General features: G+C 45.1%; 1 protein-coding gene and 1 non-coding gene across 2 annotated transcripts in view; both read left to right on the forward strand.

Moving 5' to 3' along the window:
• Nucleotides 1-6709: 6709 nt before the first annotated feature.
• Nucleotides 6710-6785, forward strand: TRNAS-ACU (transfer RNA serine (anticodon ACU)). Its single transcript has one exon. It is a non-coding gene; the product is annotated as a tRNA-Ser (tRNA).
• A 4314-nt stretch (nt 6786-11099) lies between these two features.
• Nucleotides 11100-18101, forward strand: part of KPNB1 (karyopherin subunit beta 1) — a 37002-nt gene continuing 30000 nt past the window's right edge. The window contains exons 1-3 of the mRNA XM_066364396.1: nt 11100-11506; nt 11611-11669; nt 13697-13879. Of these exons, the coding sequence (XP_066220493.1) occupies nt 11467-11506; nt 11611-11669; nt 13697-13879 (282 nt within the window). The 5' untranslated portion in view covers nt 11100-11466. The remainder of the gene's footprint in view (nt 11507-11610; nt 11670-13696; nt 13880-18101) is intronic.

Raw genomic sequence — 18101 nt, forward strand, 5'->3', positions numbered from 1 at the left:
AATGGCAACTGGCTTTACAAAGTCCAAGTGTGTTTTTATGGTAATTAAACAAAATAAATATGACAAAATTAAATTTATTCTGACATTAAAAAATATTTGTTACATTTTTTATGCTTTTTAGAATTCGTAAAAAAGGGGTTAAAAATAAAAAAACGACAAAACAGTTATCTTTTTATATATATAGATACATTCTTAGTAAGATTTAGTAAATTCAGCAGGTCCCAGTGTGAATGTGTTAAGTTTTTTCATTCTTGTGTTTATGAGAAACATAAGCCTGATGTGTCCTAGTGATTTCTTCAATATTTGGGCATATATTTGAAAGGCAAACTCTCATTTCCTCATCAATACCTTGAAGAATTCCTATCTTTTTACTATTAGTTGTGTTGAGTGCAGAAAACCCCACCATACATACCATCTTAACTTTACACCAAACAAAGGATAGAAGAAACTTGCCTCCAGTCTTTCTGGGGAACATGGATGGTAGTGTAAACAATCCAGCACCACAGCTTAACAGCCTTTTTTTTTTTTTTTTTTTTTTTTCATTTTTCCGAAGCTGGAAACAGGGAGGCAGTCAGACAGACTCCCGCATGCGCCCGACCGGGATCCACCCGGCATGCCCACCAGGGGGTGATGCTTTGCCCCTCTGGGGCGTTGCTCTGTTGCATCCAGAGCCATTCTAGCGCCTGAGGCAGAGGCCACAGAGCCATCCCCAGCGCCCGGGCCATCTTTGCTCCAATGGAGCCTCGCTGCAAGAGGGGAAAAGAGAGACAGAGAGGAAGGAGAGGGGGAGGGGTGGAGAAGCAAATGGGCGCCTCTCCTGTGTGCCCTGGCCAGGAATCGATCCCCGGACTCCTGCACGCCAGGCCGACGCTCTACCGCTGAGCCAACCAGCCTTAACAGCCTTTTGCAACCTACTCAGGCAAGTGAGGTGGGGAGTTGGGCAGACTGTCAGCTTACAGCCAATTCCCCACACCTCTGTCCCCCAAAATCTAAACTCCAAAACCCTGTTGGTTTTTTGGTCCCCAACGGGCACATATTTCTCTGGAATACCATAAGGCACACCTGGAAATCTTCTAGGGCACCCCAGTGCACCCTGGCGCACACTTTGAGAACCATTGCTCTACAGTCTGCCACCCCTGAGGGCAAGCACCTGCAGCCTTACAGACTATACATACATGGTGCTGCCCTGTGCTCATGCACCAATCAGGCAAAGTACAAGTGAGCACACCTAACACACTTGTATGCCCAACACCTTATTGGGTGGAAAAAGTCCTGGATGCTGCTAGAGGCTCCAACACTGAGCTGTGTGACCTTTGTCAAGGCACTCTTAGGAACTCAGGTCCTTTTATACAAAATGGGAGGGTGGAAGAGAGAATAAAAACAGCAATCTCAGTGCAGGGCAGACAGATCTGATAGTGCTGGTTGAGTAACTGAATGCTCTGCAAATATGAGATGTGGTCATCCTCTCAAGCTGTGGTTTCTGCGGTGACTCAGAATAAATCTTAGATTAAAAAATAAAAAAAAACAAGGTCAGTGTTAGGTGCCAGAACCTTACAGAGGAAAGAAAAAACCTGCCTTTGAACTAACTGATCACAGTCTAGTGGAAAAAAACCACACAGTATAATGTGTTAAGCGTCAATCCAACAAATGCTGGATTTAATTTTTTTTTTAATTTTTACTTATTTATTCATTTTAGAGGAGATAGAGAGAGAAGCTGGAGGAGCAGGAAGCATCAACTCCCATATGTGCCTTGACCGGGCAAGCCCAGGGTTTTGAACCAGCGACCTCAGCGTTCCAGGTTGAAGCTTGATCCACTGCGCCACCACAGGTCAGGCCCAAATGCTGGATTTAAATCTACACAACTTCCCCATAAAGGGATGAAAGTTAGGTATAAAGTATGATAAGTAGTTTGGGTAAATCAAAGTTCTCAAATTAGCAGAACACAAGTTTAAAGCTTCAGACAATTTTTTGCAGGCATTTAGTATAAAAAAGAAAAAAGTGAGTATGTGTGTACTTTTGTCCACAGCCTTTTGCTTATACCCATTTTTTTTACTGACATTTTAATTCAGCAATTAATTTCTTAATGTACTAATTTACCAAAATTGAATTTAATTAACTCAATTCCTGTTTAACCAAAAGAAACCCAGGAGAGCCGAAACAGAGGCCCCTGCTGGCTGGAATGCAGTCTGCAAGCAGGCAGCCCATGAAGCCTGGAGTTTGTGGAGATCATATACCGACACTTACGCCTCCATAAATATAATATCATCCGTAGCCAAGTTACTTAGCCTCCTGTAATTACACTTTCTTTCTTTTCCAGTTTTTAACAACATTAATTCTTGGAATTATTAATAAAATCAAATTGGTTATTTGCTTAGTTTTCCATGTCCCTGTAATGAGTTTATTCTCCCATACCACCAAAAATGTAAATTTGTCCTCTCTTCATCTTTTTATTTATTGGCGACATCCTTTCTGGTGCCTTCCGCCCTCCTGCCACAGTCTTGACTGGTTCCTCGCTAAGCCTGCTGCCAGGCTGTCGGTCACCCGAGGATTTCCCTTCATCATCATCTTGGGGATTCTCCTTTCTCACCTCTGTTCAGTATCCTGTTTCTAGGACCATGTCTTTCTTCCTGTTTCTTAATTTATTCTCTCATTTTGGTACACCACATCCTCTAGTAGTTTCCTGAGAAAGGGTACTTGGTTAGGAAGTAAAATGTTTTAAGATTTCACACATCTGAAAATGTGCTTACTTTACTGAATCCACAGTTTGGCTAATTTCTAAAATTATAGGTCATAAATAATTTAAAAGCTTTCCCTTTCCTCTACCGACTTCCAGCATGGCTGCTGAGAAGCACTGTGCCATTCTGTTGTCCCTTTGACTATGACCTGCATGTTTTCTCTGGAAGATTTTAATAAACTTCCTTTATTTACTCAGTGATCTAAAATTTCATTTCTTTATCATCCAGTGTGGGCCGCTCGTTCCAGAGATTTCAGTTCTGAGATGATTTCTTGAACTGTTCCTTCAATGATTGCTTTTCCTTAATTTTTCTATTTCCCTGGAACTCTCCTTAGATAAATGTTAGTCCTCCTGGGCTTTCAAAAATCTTTTCATGCCCCCTTTTCAGCTTTTATTTTTTTAAGGATATTTCCTCAATTTTATCTTTCAACTCTCTGAAGTTATTGGTTATATTTTATCATTTTTACATTTTTATTTATTTATTTTAGCGAGAGAGGAATGGAGAGAGACAGGAACTTTGATCTGTTCCTGTAGGTGCCCTCACCAGGGATTGAACCAGCAACTTCTGTGCTTTAGGATGATGTGCTATAAACTGAGCCATCATATTTTATTTTTAAAATGTTTTATTCCCTGATGTTAATTTGTAAGCGCCTGTTCCTGTTTCATGTATGCAACATCTCCATATCACTCTAAGAATATTTATCACTTTTTTTTTAAGTTTAGAATTTGTTCTCTTGCTGTTTCTGTATTCTCTAATTTCCTTTTTCCTTGTTTATTTGTTTGGTTTTTGTCTCTCATGTTAGAGACTTTCTTCAACTACCTGGTGATCTTTGATAGTCCATTCATGGTTAAGACTGAGGCACTGGCTGGGTAGCTTAGTCGGTTAGAGCGTCATCCTGATATGCCAGGTTTTGAGCCCGTCAGGGCACATACAAATATTAACCAATGAAAGCATAAATAAGTGGAACAACAAATCAATGTTTCTCTCTCTCTCTCTCTCTCCTTTTCACTCTCTCTAAAATCAGTAAATTTTAAAAAAATTGTTTTGCCTGACCTGTTGTGACAGTCGATAAAGTGTTGATCTGGAATACTGAGGTTGCTGGTTCAAAACCCTGTACTTGCCTGGTCAAGGCACATACGAAAGAAGCAACTACTATGAGTTAATGCTTCCCACTCCCTACTTTCTCTCCCTCTTTCTCTCAGATCAATAAATAAAGTCTTTCTTTTTTTTTTTGAGAGAGAGAGAAAAAGAGACAGACAGGGACAGACAGGAAGGGAGAGAGAAACATCAATTCATAGCTGCAGCACCTTAGTTATTCATTGATTGCTTCTCATATGTGCTTTGACCAGGGGGCTCCAGACGAGCCAGTGACCCCTTGCTCAAGCCAGCGACCTTGGGCTCAAGCCAGCAACCTTGGGCTGCAAGCCAGTGACCTTTGGGCTCAAGCCAGCAACCATGGGGTCATGTCTATGATCCCACGCTCAAGTCAGCAACCCTGCACTCAAGGCAGATGAACCCACACTCAAGTTGGTGACCTTGGGTTTCAAACCTGGTTCTTCCGTGTTCCAGGCCAACGCTCTATACACTGCCTGGTCAGGCAATAAATAAAATCTTTAAAATAAATTAATTAAGTGCCCAGCCTGGCCTGTGGTTGTGCAATAGACAGAGAATAGACCTGAAATGCTGAGGTTGCCAGTTTTGAAACCCCGGGCTTGCCTGGTCAAGGCACATACAACAAGCAAGCAATGAACAACTAAAGTGAAGCAACTATGAGTTGATACTTCTCACTCCCCTCTTCTCTATAAAATCAATAAAATCTTTAAAATAAATAAAAAAATAAAGTGCCTTTAACAAAGTTCGACAATCGCTTCTTGTGGACCATGAGGACATGTTTCATGTTTGATTATATATGCTTCATCCATTAACAAATATGTGACCATCTACTACCGTATTCCCCACGTGTAAGATGCACCATTTTTTCGAAAAATTTGGGGCCTAAAAACTGGGTGTGTCGCCTGACCAGGCACTGGTGCAGTGGATAGAGCGTCGGACTGGGATGCCAAGGACCCAGGTTCGAGACCCTGAAGTTGCCAGCTTGAGCGCAGGCTCACCTGGTTTGAGCAAAAAGCTCACCAGCTTGGACCCAAGGTCGCTGGCTCAAGCAAAGGGTTACTCAGTCTGCTGAAGGCCCGCAGTCAAGGCACATATGAGAAAGCAATCGATGAACAACTAAGGTGTCGCAACAAAAAACTGATAATTGATGCTTCTCATCTCTCCGTTCCTGTCTGTCCCTGTCTATCCCTCTCTCTGACTCTCTCTCTGTCTCTGTAAATAAATAAATAAATAAATAAATAAATAAATAAAGGAAACATTTAAAAACTGGGTGTGTCTTATACAGTGGTTGTAGATTATTTTACTTGCTTTTCCCGCTTTTTTGCACTTGTTTTGCGCTCATTGTTGAAGACAGTGATTTGTCATCAGACACAGATGAGGACAAGCTCATGGATGGGAGTTCTGACAGTGATGAGGAGTTGTATGAATTTTATGATGAATAAAACTTGAGTTCAATAACTTTATGTAATACATTTTTTTTTTAATTTGGGCCCCCAAATTAAGGTGTGTCTTATATATGGGGGAATCCTATACATGGGGAAATACGGTATGTGTGAGGCACAATTTTAAGCACCAAACAAGACAGACAAGATCCTTGTTCTCATGGAATCTGCATAGCAATGGGTATAGGAAGATAGTAAAAAGATAATTTTAGGTATTGAGAGGTGTTCCGAAGACAATCAAATGGGGTCCAGTCATACAGTATCTGTAGAAACTACCTTAGACAGGTTGGTTACGGAAGGCCTTACGGAGAGACATCTGAACCTGAGGTAGGAATAATGGGAAGAAACAGCTAATTCCAAGGTCCTAAGAATCACACACAAGATCATGGTGTGCTCAAGAAACAGAAAGAAGGCTAGAACCTAGCGAGCAAAGGGAAGGGACAGGAAAAATCAAGAGGATTATTTTATGACAATAGTCTTTCTGCTCACAGGAGTTGAAGAGGAAGAGCACTGTCTCAGCTCTTCTGTGAATGGCTCTCTTTTTTTTTTTAAAGATTTTATTTATTAATTTTTGAGAGGAGAGAGACAGAAAGGGGGAGGAGCAGGAAGCATCAACTCCCATATATGCCTTGACCAGGCAAGCCCAGGGTCTTGAACCAGCAACCTTAAGTGTTTCCGGTGAACGCTTTATCCACTGCGCCACCACAGGCCAGGCTGAATGTCTCTTTTCTAAGTTATTTGTAAGAAGTGTGTGGGAAGTCAGGAAAATGGCTATGAAGTTTTCCCCATCACTAAGTAAGGGGCACTCAGTCCTCCAGCTGTCACAGTCACCTCCCATTCTTCCTCATTGCTAATAAGGCCAAGGTTTAAGCCCCCACCAGGTCAGTCAGTTTCGCTCATTAGGAAAGAGCATCAGGTCTCAGCCTGACTGCTTCTCCCTTTGAGGGGGTTGGGTGGAGGACATGACACTGGGTGGGCAAACTGCAGCTGATCTCATCCATTCAAATTCATTTGCTTAACAGATACTAGTGAGCACCCCTGGGTGGGCACACAACACTTGGGCCAACCACCTCACAGAAACTACTGGTTATGCTCAGGCCATTTCACAGATCGAAAAGGTTAAGTCACTGGCTCAGGATCATAAAGCAGGAAGTGGCAAAGTAAGATTGAAACTCAGTTTTTCTTTTTTAATTTCATAATTTGGACATGAATATTCCTGACATTCTAAAGTTAGGGAATAACATCAAAACCCATGTACTCCATAGAAAGCTCAAGAAATACAACTTGAAGCCTCCTGTGTATCTCTCCTCACTCCACTGAATAGTGTGACCTCGGACTGCTCCCACTTGGGAAACACTGCAAATGGCATCACCATCCATTTCGTAGCACAAGCCAGAAATCCTAAAAGGTACCAGTGACGCCCTGGCCGGTTGGCTCAGCGGTAGAGCATCGGCCTACTGTGCGGAGGACCCGGGTTCGATTCCAGGCCAGGGCACACAGGAGAAGCGCCCATTTGCTTCTCCACCCCTCCGCCGCGCCTTCCTCTCTGTCTCTCTCTTCCCCTCCCGCAGCCAAGGCTCCATTGGAGCAAAAATGGCCCAGGCGCTGGGGATGGCTCTGTGGCCTCTGCCTCAGGCGCTAGAGTGGCTCTGGTCGCAACATGGCGACGCCCAGGAGGGGCAGAGCATCGCCCCCTGGTGGGCAGAGCGTCGCCCCATGGTGGGCGTGCCGGGTGGATCTCGGTCGGGCGCATGCGGGAGTCTGTCTGACTGTCTCTCCCTGTTTCCAGCTTCAGAAAAATGCAAAAAAAAAAAAAAAAAAAAAAAAAAGGTACCAGTGACACTTACCTCTTCTTCCAATCAGTCACCAAGTTCAATTAACTGATATCTATTTTTTTTTGTATTTTTCTTTTTTTTTTTTTTACAGAGACAGAGAGGAGTCAGAGAGAGGGATAGACAGGGACAGACAGACAGGAATGGAGAGAGATGAGAAGCATCAATCATCAGTTTTTCGTGGTGACACCTTAGCTGTTCATTGATTGCTTTCTCATATGTGCCTTGACTGCAGGCCTTCAGCAGACTGAGTAACCCCTTGCTTGAGCCAGAGACCTTGGGTCCAAGCTGGTGAGCTTTGCTCAAACCAGAGGAGCCCATGCTCAAGCTGGCGACCTCGGGGTCTCGAACCTGGGTCCTCAGCATCCCAGTCTGACGTTCTATCCACTGCGCCACCACCTGGTCAGGCCTCAGCACTCTAGCTTTATCTCAACCCCTTATCCTCTGTGTTTTGGAGGCCCAATCCTTATTGCACTCCCTTATAATCTCCAAGCTCACTCCTACCACAGCCTTTGTACATGTTGTCCCTTCCTTCTTCCCCTGAATAACCCTCTTCCTTTTCTCAGCTAAGTTTTCCTTAAGCTCCTCTAACTGTATCATTCCTTGGCACCTGTCACTTTGACAATTATACATCTGTTTGTGAAATTAATTAATTACTCTCTTCCCTAATCATTCAAAAATCAAGACTTACTTAGTACAAAATACATGCTAAGTAGATAAGTCAAAGTACATATAACATATTTCACGTGCCAGGCAGTGTTCCTAGCACTTAACATGTATTAAATCCCTTAAAAACTCCCAAAAGCCCCCCCCCCCCATTTTTAGAGACAGAGAGAGAGTCAGAGAGAGGGACAGACAGGCAGGAACGGAGAGATGAGAAGCATCAATTATTAGTTTTTCGTTGCGTGTTGCAACACCTTAGTTGTTCATTGATTGCTTTCTCATATGTGCCTTGACCGTGGGGTTGCAGCAGACCGAGTAACCCCTTGCTCAAGCCAGCGACCTTGGGTCCAAGCTGGTGAACTTCGCTCAAACCAGATGAGCCTGCGCTCAAGCTGGCGACCTCAAGGTCTCGAACCTGGGTCTTCCACATCCCAGTCTGATGCTCTATCCACTGTGCCACCGCCTGGTCAGGCAAAAGCCCTTTTTTTTTTTTAAATTATTTTTATTTATTTATTCATTTTTTAGAGGAGAGAAAGAGAGAGAGAGAAGGGGGGAGGAGCAGGAAGCGTCAACTCCCATATGTGCCTTGACCAGGCAAGCCCAGGGTTTTGAACTGGCGACCTCAGCGTTTTAGGTCAATGCTTTATCCACTGCACCACCACAGGTCAGGCAAAAGCCCTTTTTGATGTAGGTAAATTAGCTCTACTTTATGTGCTAAGTGGCAGAGCTGTGATATGATGAACTCAGTCAGTTTCTGGAGTCTATGTGCAAGCACACTGTGGTGCCTCACTAGCACCTGTTGAATACAACAGAGTGTTGATAAGGACTAGATAGCACCATCAGTAACTTCAGTTGAACTAAAATAATTTCACTTGGGTTTTAGTAAGGGTTTGATTGGAACTTTGCTGCAAAACATTTATCTTCCCAGCATTTTATTCGTTTCTTTGAAAATCCATTCACCTTCACTGGTACTATCATGACTGATGTTGAGCAGAGGAGGCGGCTCAGCAAACTGCTAGGGGGCAGGAGAAAATTGGCTTGGAGTGAGACAAAATTGCAGATCATCTGGAGCATGGGTAATCCCATAAAGCGATTTCAAAGATTTTCATGGACATCATCTCAATTAACCTTTACTGATTTCTGATAAAGCCACACACACAGTGCAGTTCTTCCTCAGTAACAGATGAAGCAAGATGCTGGTGTTAGAACTGCTAAACCATACAAAATCAATGAATCACAGGGTGAGGTGAGGATGGTGATCCACACTTCTGCTTCAGAACTGCAACGAACCTGACCTGTGGTGGCACAGTGGATAAAGTATTGACCTGGAATGCCGAGGTCGCAGGTTTGAAACCTGAGGCTTGCCTGGTTAAGGCACATACAAGAAGCAATTAAGATGAGTTGATGCTTCCTGCTCCTCCCCCCTTCCTCTAAAATCAATAACTAAAATCTCAAAAGAGAGAGAGAAGTGCAACGATATCTCTAGCTTTAGACCTTCCTAATAGAGGAAGACCTTTTACCCTCTTTTAAGGATTAAAAGTATCTGGCACACTTTTCTTAATTCTTGGGTGGAACCTCAGTGAGGAAGAATTTCTCCTAGGTTTTCTCGGTATGGCTAGAGTAGGGCAATTATTCCACAAGTTCAATATTTATGGTCAAGAACTCTATAAAATTCCCTATATTAAGGTGACTAACTTTTTTACAATGAAAAGGAGGACAAAAATAAATTGAAGAAAACAATATTGTAAATAAAAGAAACATTTTATTAATTGCAACAATACATTATAATAAATACATAATAAAAACATTTGTAATATTTTATATTGTACTGTCCTCCCTAAAGGAGGACGATTGGTCATCTTATCTACATGCAATTAATCCTAAAGCAGTATGGTGAAAATATAACAATTCAGGAAATTCTTCACATGGAGCCCAAGTACCAATGTCAGTGGAAGTCAAGAAATTGTATGTCCATTTTTTTATGCTTTGATGGGAGAATGTGCCATTATATAATTTTTTAAAAAAGATTTTATTTATTGATTTTAAAGAGAAAAAGGCAGAGGGGAGGAGTGGGAAGTATCAACTCCTAGGTAGTTGCTTTTCCTTTGTGCCTTGAGCGACAAGCCCAGGGCTTGGAAAGGGTGACCTCAGCATTCCAGGTGGACGCCTCATCCACGGCACTACCACAGGCTGTATGCACATTTTCTTTCTGTGCATTTTACTAAGGAAAGGCTTTCATTAGTTTTTTCCAGGACTCAGAAGTAAAAAAGGTTAAGAATCACGATCCCTCACGCCTGTACACAATTCTGTCTGGTTCACGGTTATGCCTTGTTAGAGGATACTTCGCAGGAGGAAACATTTATACTTCTTCAAGTACCTGGTAGCAATGAGTGGAGGTTAGAGGAACTAAAATTGCCACCCCATGTGAATTAGACCTTGTAACAGCACAGACCTCAAATCCTATAAATAGGTCTAAGGGAAGTGATTAGCATTCACCTCCTTGAAGGCGGAAGCTGCACGTAAGGCCAAGGGCAGTCAGGAGCGCTTGAGTCCTATCCCGAGCAGGTCACCAACCAGCTCTGTAACCTAGCACAAGTTGCATACCCACTCTGGGCTTCAGTTTCCACATCTGCTAGGAAGTTGAATCGCTTGGTCTTCATGGTCCTTCCCGCCGCGAGGGAGCCACCAAGTAGGCCTAGTCATTACAGCAGCTTCCTGTGGGCGCGGTGCAGGGCTTTAACGGTCCCCCTCCTTCCCCCGCTCAGGCCCGCGAAACCCTCTACAACACGCCCCTCGAAGTGACGGTACTTCCCCAACCGCAGCCAGAGCACGGCTCCGCCCCTTCCCGGAGCCATCCCATCGTGCCCCGCGCCAGGGTCCTAAAGCGGCGGGACGCCTCCCGCCTTTCCGCGGCCCCGACCCCGAACTCTTCTACCTAATTCTCCTGGGCGCCCTGACCTATCAACGTCTAGTATCGCAGCCAATCACGCGGGCCCGAAGTCTTTCCTTCGGACCACTCTCCTCCCAGTGCTCAGCCGGTCTGAGCCCAAGGCCTTCACCAGGCCAATCCAATCAACAGCCAGCTCTTCCCCTGACCCACCCCCTCGGCCAATCCGCGCTACCATTCTGCTGCCCGCCAACCAACCCGAGCCTTGAAACCAGCGGGCGAATGGACTCAGGGCGGCCCTTCAACGCTGACTGCCTAGCCAATTGAAGATTCCGCGTGGCCACGGCGGCAGCCAATCGACGTGGAGCGCGGTGCCGCCGCGGCGAGGTCCGGCCCGAATATCCCTCCGCCTTCCTTCCCTCCCTCACTCCCTCCCTCTCTCTCCCTCCCTCCCTGAGAGCCGCGGTTCACTTACAGCCTTCCTTCTTTCTCCCTCCGCCACCCGAGCACCAGCCGCGCTCTGAGCTGCCCCCGGGGTCCCTTCCCCGCCTCCAGAGAAGCAGCTGCCGCCGCCGCCGGCAGGAGCAAATTGGGAGGGAGGAAAGGAGAAAAGGAGGAAGGAAGGGAGCCGGAGCGACTAACAAGAGGGAGCCGGTGAATGGGCTGGTGGTGACCCCCGCCCCCCACCCCACCCTCCCTTCCCACCCGACCCCCAACCCCCATCCCCAGTTAGAAGCCGCCGCCCCAGAGGCCGGACCGACGTCTTAAGAGAAGTCGCCGCCGCCACCTCCGCCATGGAGCTGATCACCATCCTCGAGAAGACCGTGTCTCCGGGTAGGACGCGGGGGCCGGGGGTCGGGCTGAGGTGATTGGGTTGGGGGAAGGGAAAGCCCTGGACCCGCTGACCCTGTCCTCTTTCCCACTTTTCTTCCCCCCAGATCGGCTGGAACTGGAAGCGGCGCAGAAGTTCCTGGAGCGTGCGGCCGTGGAAAACCTGGTGCGTGCCATCCCGCCGGCCCCCATCCCTCCGTCTCCCCATCCCCTGCGTGCGGGCCTTCCCGCCCTCCTGGAGGCCCAGGCCTCGGGAACCCACCCCGCCCCATCCCGTCCCCCTCCCCCCCCCGTCCAACCTAACCCCGCCATCGGGAAGCCGGTGGGTGTGTCCCGCCCCGGGCCCCGGCAGCTGGCCAATGGCGCGCCGCGCCGGGGCGACTGCGCCCAATCGCCGCGCGTCCTGAGGGCGGCGGTGCAGCGGCAGGGAGAGAGAGGGAGGGAAGGGAAGTTAGGTTGCGCCGCGCTGCGTGTTCAGCAAGGGTGGGGGTGGGGGAGCCGGGCCTAGGGGCCATGTGGAAGCACCGAGCCCAGTTGCCCGCCCTGTTCTGACCCGGGCAGGCTTCTCCTTCCTGTCCTGTGGCCCCTGTGATTCCACCTACCTCTCAGAGCTCTACCCTTCCCTATCTCTTTTGGTCTGTACTCATAGGCAGGCCTGGCAACCGAATGCATGTTGACTTATTCTAGGCAATATTTCTCTCTTTTTCTGCCTGATAATTTGCCCGGGATTTTTTCATTTCTATTACTTCGATGAGTAGAGAATTGGTACCCAGACAGCAATCTGAGGCTCATCCTTGAGATCGGGTCCGTTTCCAGATGAAATCACAGAGGAAAGTTCCTCGTTTTTCATAATTTTGGATTGAAAGGGTACAGGAAAAAGGAAGATAAGTCCACTAGGGTCTGGACTTTTGCGTAAAAATGTGGGATGGATTGGTTGAAATAGCCTGTGTCAGCAGTGTTGTTTTCTTTAGTGTTTCCTGTTGGGAGAATGGGGAGCAGAGGGAAAGGTGGATCATACTTGACATCTTTTAAAGATGATAGGTAATGTCTAAATAACACTAAGCAAGTGTATTTCTTTGGGTTAATTAGGCAAATGATGTAAGCAAAAAACAGTGACAAGGCCTATTTTATACGAATTACCTTTCAGTGATTCTTTTTTTGTTCTTACATTGCCAGATTTTACTGCTACATTTTTGTTCTTGACTTTACAGAAAAGGTTTCTTTCCACTGGTATAGACTGATGATAGTTCTATTTGGAGTATATTCCTGTTTCTGGCTTTGTTAATTTGGAAGAAACCTTTTATGTCATCCCTGACATTCCTAACATTATTTAGTAGTACGTAAAACTTTTTTAAGAGTGATTTTCTGCTCTGGTTGTCAGTTGGTTAGAAACTGTCTGTTTTTGGTTTTTCCTGTTAACTTTTCAGGAAAAGTTTTTGGACAGAGCTTTTTGCAGAGTAGAGGAGTATGTTAAAATTTTTAAACAAAGGGAGTCGTTTTGGGGTTCTGCATTACAAAAGACTCAGTGTCCTTTTGGGGAGTCCACTATGTTTAGTGGACAACTCTAGTCAAAAATGTATAGGAACATGTACTGTGTTGACTGTTGACTGTTAAATATAATTGCCTTGACAAATTTGCTGTCACATTTTTATGTTTTCGGTTTCCACCTATTTCTAAGTATCATTTTTTCCCCTGTAAATCTGCTTTTTTTGCTGTTCCCCACTTGCTAAAGACTCACAACTGAAATAGGACTTTCACTCTGTTTTTGTTTTATAAGTATTTCCCTCTCATACAAGATTATGTGCTTTTCTGAGATAACTGTAATAACATACTCATTTATTCAACAAATATTGAGTACCAGGCATTGTTCTAGGTACATCTTTAAAAGCCCCCTGACTACTAGATTGTCAACCTTGCTTTAATTCTGGGGGATCTAATGTGAAGATTTAGGCACTAAGAATGACTTTGATAGGAAAATCTAACTTGTTAAGTGTTGAGGGTGCATGAGTAGATGGTTGCCTTCTTTAATGTACTAACATACAGAAGTCTTAAAGTAAGTATTTTGGAGTTTTCTGAAATATGATATGTCCTAAAAGATTTAGGTTCTCCCCAGTGTTCTGGTGTTCCATAAGCTATCCTCAGTTGAAATTCCTAAGAGATCTTTTCATTCACTAGTGCATCTTCTCTTAACAGCCCACTTTCCTTGTGGAACTGTCCAGAGTGCTAGCAAATCCAGGAAACAGTCAGGTTGCCAGAGTTGCAGCAGGTCTACAAATCAAAAACTCTTTGACATCTAAAGATCCAGATATCAAGGCACAATATCAGCAGAGGTGGCTTGCTATTGATGCTAATGCTCGACGGGAAGTCAAGAATTATGTAAGTAACTATTACCTCATTTTGGTCCTATAGCCTAGGGAAAATCTTGGTCAGTTCATTTATCATTTACATGGGATAGAGCTGATGGTATAATAGGTTTTTGGTACCTAAACTTCACTTGAAGACAAAAGTTGTATCTCATTTAAATCTCAGTTCAGCTTGTGTATTCCCATAATGGATTGGAATTCTTTTCAGATAACTGAAATAAACTGCAGCAGTTTGGGAAACTTGAATTAGATGCCAGAATTTGTAGAATCTCTGGAGAATTGGACTACTATACAAATTGAGTTTCCAAACTTGGGTTATCAGAATCAGTTAAAGAATTTGTTAATGATATGGTTTCAAGCTCTCTTCGTAATTTTGCTTTGAAGTGTGAGGCTCAGGGATTTTTTTTTTTTTTTTTTTTACAGAGATAGAGGGAGAGTCAGAGGTAGGGACAGACAGACAGGAATGGAGAGAGATGAGAAGCATCAATCATCAGTTTTTCGTTGTGACACCTTAGCTGTTCATTGATTGCTTTCTCATATGTGCTTTGACTGTGGGCCTTCAGCAGACCGAGTAACCCCTTACTCGAGTCAGTGACCTTGGGTCCAAGCTGGTGAGCTTTGCTCAAACCAGATGAGCCCGCGCTCAAGCTGGCGACCTCGGGGTCTCGAACCTGGGTCCTCCGCATCCCAGTCCGACGCTCTATCCACTGCGCCACCGCCTGGTCAGGACTCGGATATTTTTTAAACTGTCTTCTCAAGTGATCCATCTAGTCAGTCAGTACCTACTCTTGTTGAAATTCTGCTATAGATAATTTTCATTATTTGGTGGTTTAGACATGCTACTCTGTGTAGTCAGAAGGGAATTTAAATCATCTCTTGGGCCTTTTCAAGCCCAGAGTTTGTGAAATAAGATTAATAGTTCTTTTATCAAATACTTAGCGAATTATGAAAAACTTTCTTAAGAAACATCTGGCTCCCCCCCGTCCCGGAAGTGGGCAGGTGGGGGCTGCGGCAGACAGACAGATTCTCCCTGTGCCGACTCCACCTGGCATGCCCACTAAGGGGCGATGCTCTGCTGCAATCGGAGCCATTCTAGCACCTGAGGTGGAGGCTATGGAGCTATCCTCAGTGCCCAGGCCAACTTTGCTTTAATGGAGCCTTGGCTATGGGAGGGGAAGAGAGAGACAGAGAGGAAGGGGGGGGAAGGGTGAAGAAGCCAGATGGGCGCGTCTCCTGTGTGTCCTGGCTGGGAATTGAACCTGGGACCTCCACACACCGGGCTGATGCTCTACTGCTGAGCCAACCAGCCAGGGCTAATATCTGGCTTTTGATCAAAGCATTTAGATTGGGCTGATGAGTTTTATTGAAAATTGAAATGTATGTTGTTGCTCTGTGTCATTGAAGTTCTGTGACTTTTTTTTTTTAATTTATTTTATTTTATTTATTCATTTTAGAGAGGAGAGGGGGGGGGGGAGAGAGAGAGAGATGGGGGGGGGCTGGAAGCATCAACTCCCATATGTGCCTTGACCAGGCAAGCCCAGGGTTTCGAACCGGCGACCTCAGCATTTCCAGGTCGACGCTTTATCCACTGCGCCACCACAGGTCAGGCTGACTTTCATTTTTTATTTTTATTTTTTACAAAGACAGAGAGTCAGAGAGAGGGATAGATAGGAACAGACAGACAGGAACGGAGAGAGAGGAGAAGCATCAATCATCAATTTTACGTTGTAGCGCTTTAGTTGTTCATTGATTGCTTTCTCATTTGTGCCTTGACCTTGGGCCTTCAGCAGACCGAGTAACCCCTTGCTCAAGCCGGCGACCATGGATCCAAGCTGGTGAGCTTTGCTTAAACCAGATGAGCCCACCCTCAAGCTGGTGACCTCAGGGTCTTGAACCTGGGTCCTCCGCATCCCAGTTCGATGCTCTATCCACTGTGCCACCACCTGGTCAGGCTCTTTTAATTTTTAATTTGTTGATTTTAGAAAGGAGAGGAGGGAGAAAGAAACATCGACTTGTTCCATTTATGCATTCAATGGTTGACTCTTGGCATGTGCCCCAACCAGGTATCAAACCCACAACCATGGCACATCAGGACAGTGCTCCAACCAACTGAGCTGGCTACCTGGCCAGGGCTCTTGTGACCTTTTTTTGTTGTTTTTTTGTTTGTTTGGTTTTTTTTTTACAGAGACAGAGAGTGAGTCAGAAAGAGGGATAGACAGGGACAGACAGACAGGAACGGAGAGAGATGAGAAGCATCAATCATTAGTTTTTCATTGCGCGTTACAACACCTTAGTTGTTCATTGATTGCTTTCTCATAGGTGCCTTGACCGCGGGCCTTCAGCAGACCGAGTAACCCCTTGCTGGAGCCAGCGACCTTGGGTTCAAGCTGGTGGGCTTTTGCTCAAACCAGATGAGCCCGTGCTCAAGCTGGCAACCTTGGGGTCTCGAACCTGGGTTTTCTGCATCCCAGTCTGACGCTCTATTCACTGCGCCACCACCTGGTCAGGCCTCTTGTGACTTTTTCGTTGAACTAGAAATTTTTATTTATAAATGTAGCAAAAGATTCAGAATGCATGGACAGGTGTCTTTTTTTTTTTTTTTTTTTTTTTAAGCTAAACTGCCTGTCCTACCTGTATAAGGCACTAAGTCAGGCATCATTGGTCCTTGCTGTTTGAGGGGAAACCAGTGGGGATACTTGTGTATTTGTGCAGGTGTGGTTATGCACATCTTATTTGCTATTTCCTGGTTCAAAGTGTCAGCATTAGGTAAATTAGTACCCCATTAGGCAATAACTTCCTTGGTTACATACCGCTTTCCCAAGTCTTACGTGGAAACACCTTATTTATTTATTGTTTTTGTATTTTTTCTGAAGCTGGAAACGGGGAGAGACAGTCAGACAGACTCCCGCATGCGCCCCACCGGGATCCACCCAGCATGCTCACCAGGGGGTGATGCTCTGCCCCTCTGGGGCGTCGCTTTGTTGCGACCAGAGCCACTCTAGTGCCTGGGGCAGAGGCCAAGGAGCCATCCCCAGTGCCCGGGCCATCTTTGCTCCAATGGAGCCTCGGCTGCGGGAGGGGAAGAGAGAGACAGAGGAAGGAGAGGGGGAGGGGTGGAGAAGCATATGGGTGCTTCTCCTGTGTGCCCTGGGCGGGAATCGAACCCAGGACTTCTACACGCCAGGCCGATGCTCTACCACTGAGCCAACCGGCCAGGGCCTTATTTTGAGTCTGTCTTGAAATACATCAAGCTATTTCTATTCACATTGGATCTACTTATATAGTAACATTTTAATATTCTCTTTAGCAATTTGATATACTGTAAATGAAAGTTATGCCATCAATCACTGCAAATCTTCATTACCTACATTGCAGTGCCCAAATGTGATAAGAAATGATTGGGACTGGAACTGACTTTTTTTGGGTTTTTTGCACATCCCTATTTCTTTTTTTTTTTTTTAATAATTTTGAAGCCTGTATCTCTTTTTTAAAAAATTTTATTTATTTATTCATTTTAGAGTGGAGAGGGAGGGAGAGACAGAGAGAGAGAGAGAGAGGAAAGACAGAGAGAGAGAAGTGGGGGAGGAGCTAGAAGCATCAGCTCCCATATGTGCCTTGACCAGGCAAGCCCAGGGTTTTGAACCGGCAACCTCAGCATTTCCAGGTCAACGCTTGATCTACTGCGCCACCACAGGTCAGGCGCACACATCCCTATTTCTTAATTTGAGAGACAGAGAAACATCAGTTTGTTGTTCCACTCATTTATACATTCATTAGTTGTTTCTTGTATGTGCCCTGATCAGGGATCAAACCCACAGCTTTAGTGTACTGGTATAATGCTCTAACCAGCTGCCCTATCCTGCTAGGGCAGCACGTCCCTCTTAACACCAAAATTTTTCTAAAATTTGAATAAGAATTTGTTGAGCCCTTGTGCGTGAAGAAAAAATTAGCAATTATCTTGGTCTTTTCCCCTTCCATAACACATCTAGTAATTAATACTTTCTCAGTGCTGGTGGCAATGTTTTTTTTTTTTACAGAGACAGAGAGAGGGATAGACAGGGACAGACAGATAAGACTGGAGAGATGAGAAGCATCAATCATTAGTTTTTCGTTGTGCATTGCAACACCTTAGTTGTTCATTGCTTTCTCATATGTGCCTTGACCGTGGGGCTACAGCAGACCGAGTAATCCCTTGCTCAAGCCAGCGACTTTGGGTCCAAGCTGGTGATCTCGGG

Source organism: Saccopteryx leptura, chromosome 2 (genome assembly GCF_036850995.1).
Source record: "Saccopteryx leptura isolate mSacLep1 chromosome 2, mSacLep1_pri_phased_curated, whole genome shotgun sequence".
In the NCBI taxonomy this organism is placed as follows: domain Eukaryota; kingdom Metazoa; phylum Chordata; class Mammalia; order Chiroptera; family Emballonuridae; genus Saccopteryx; species Saccopteryx leptura.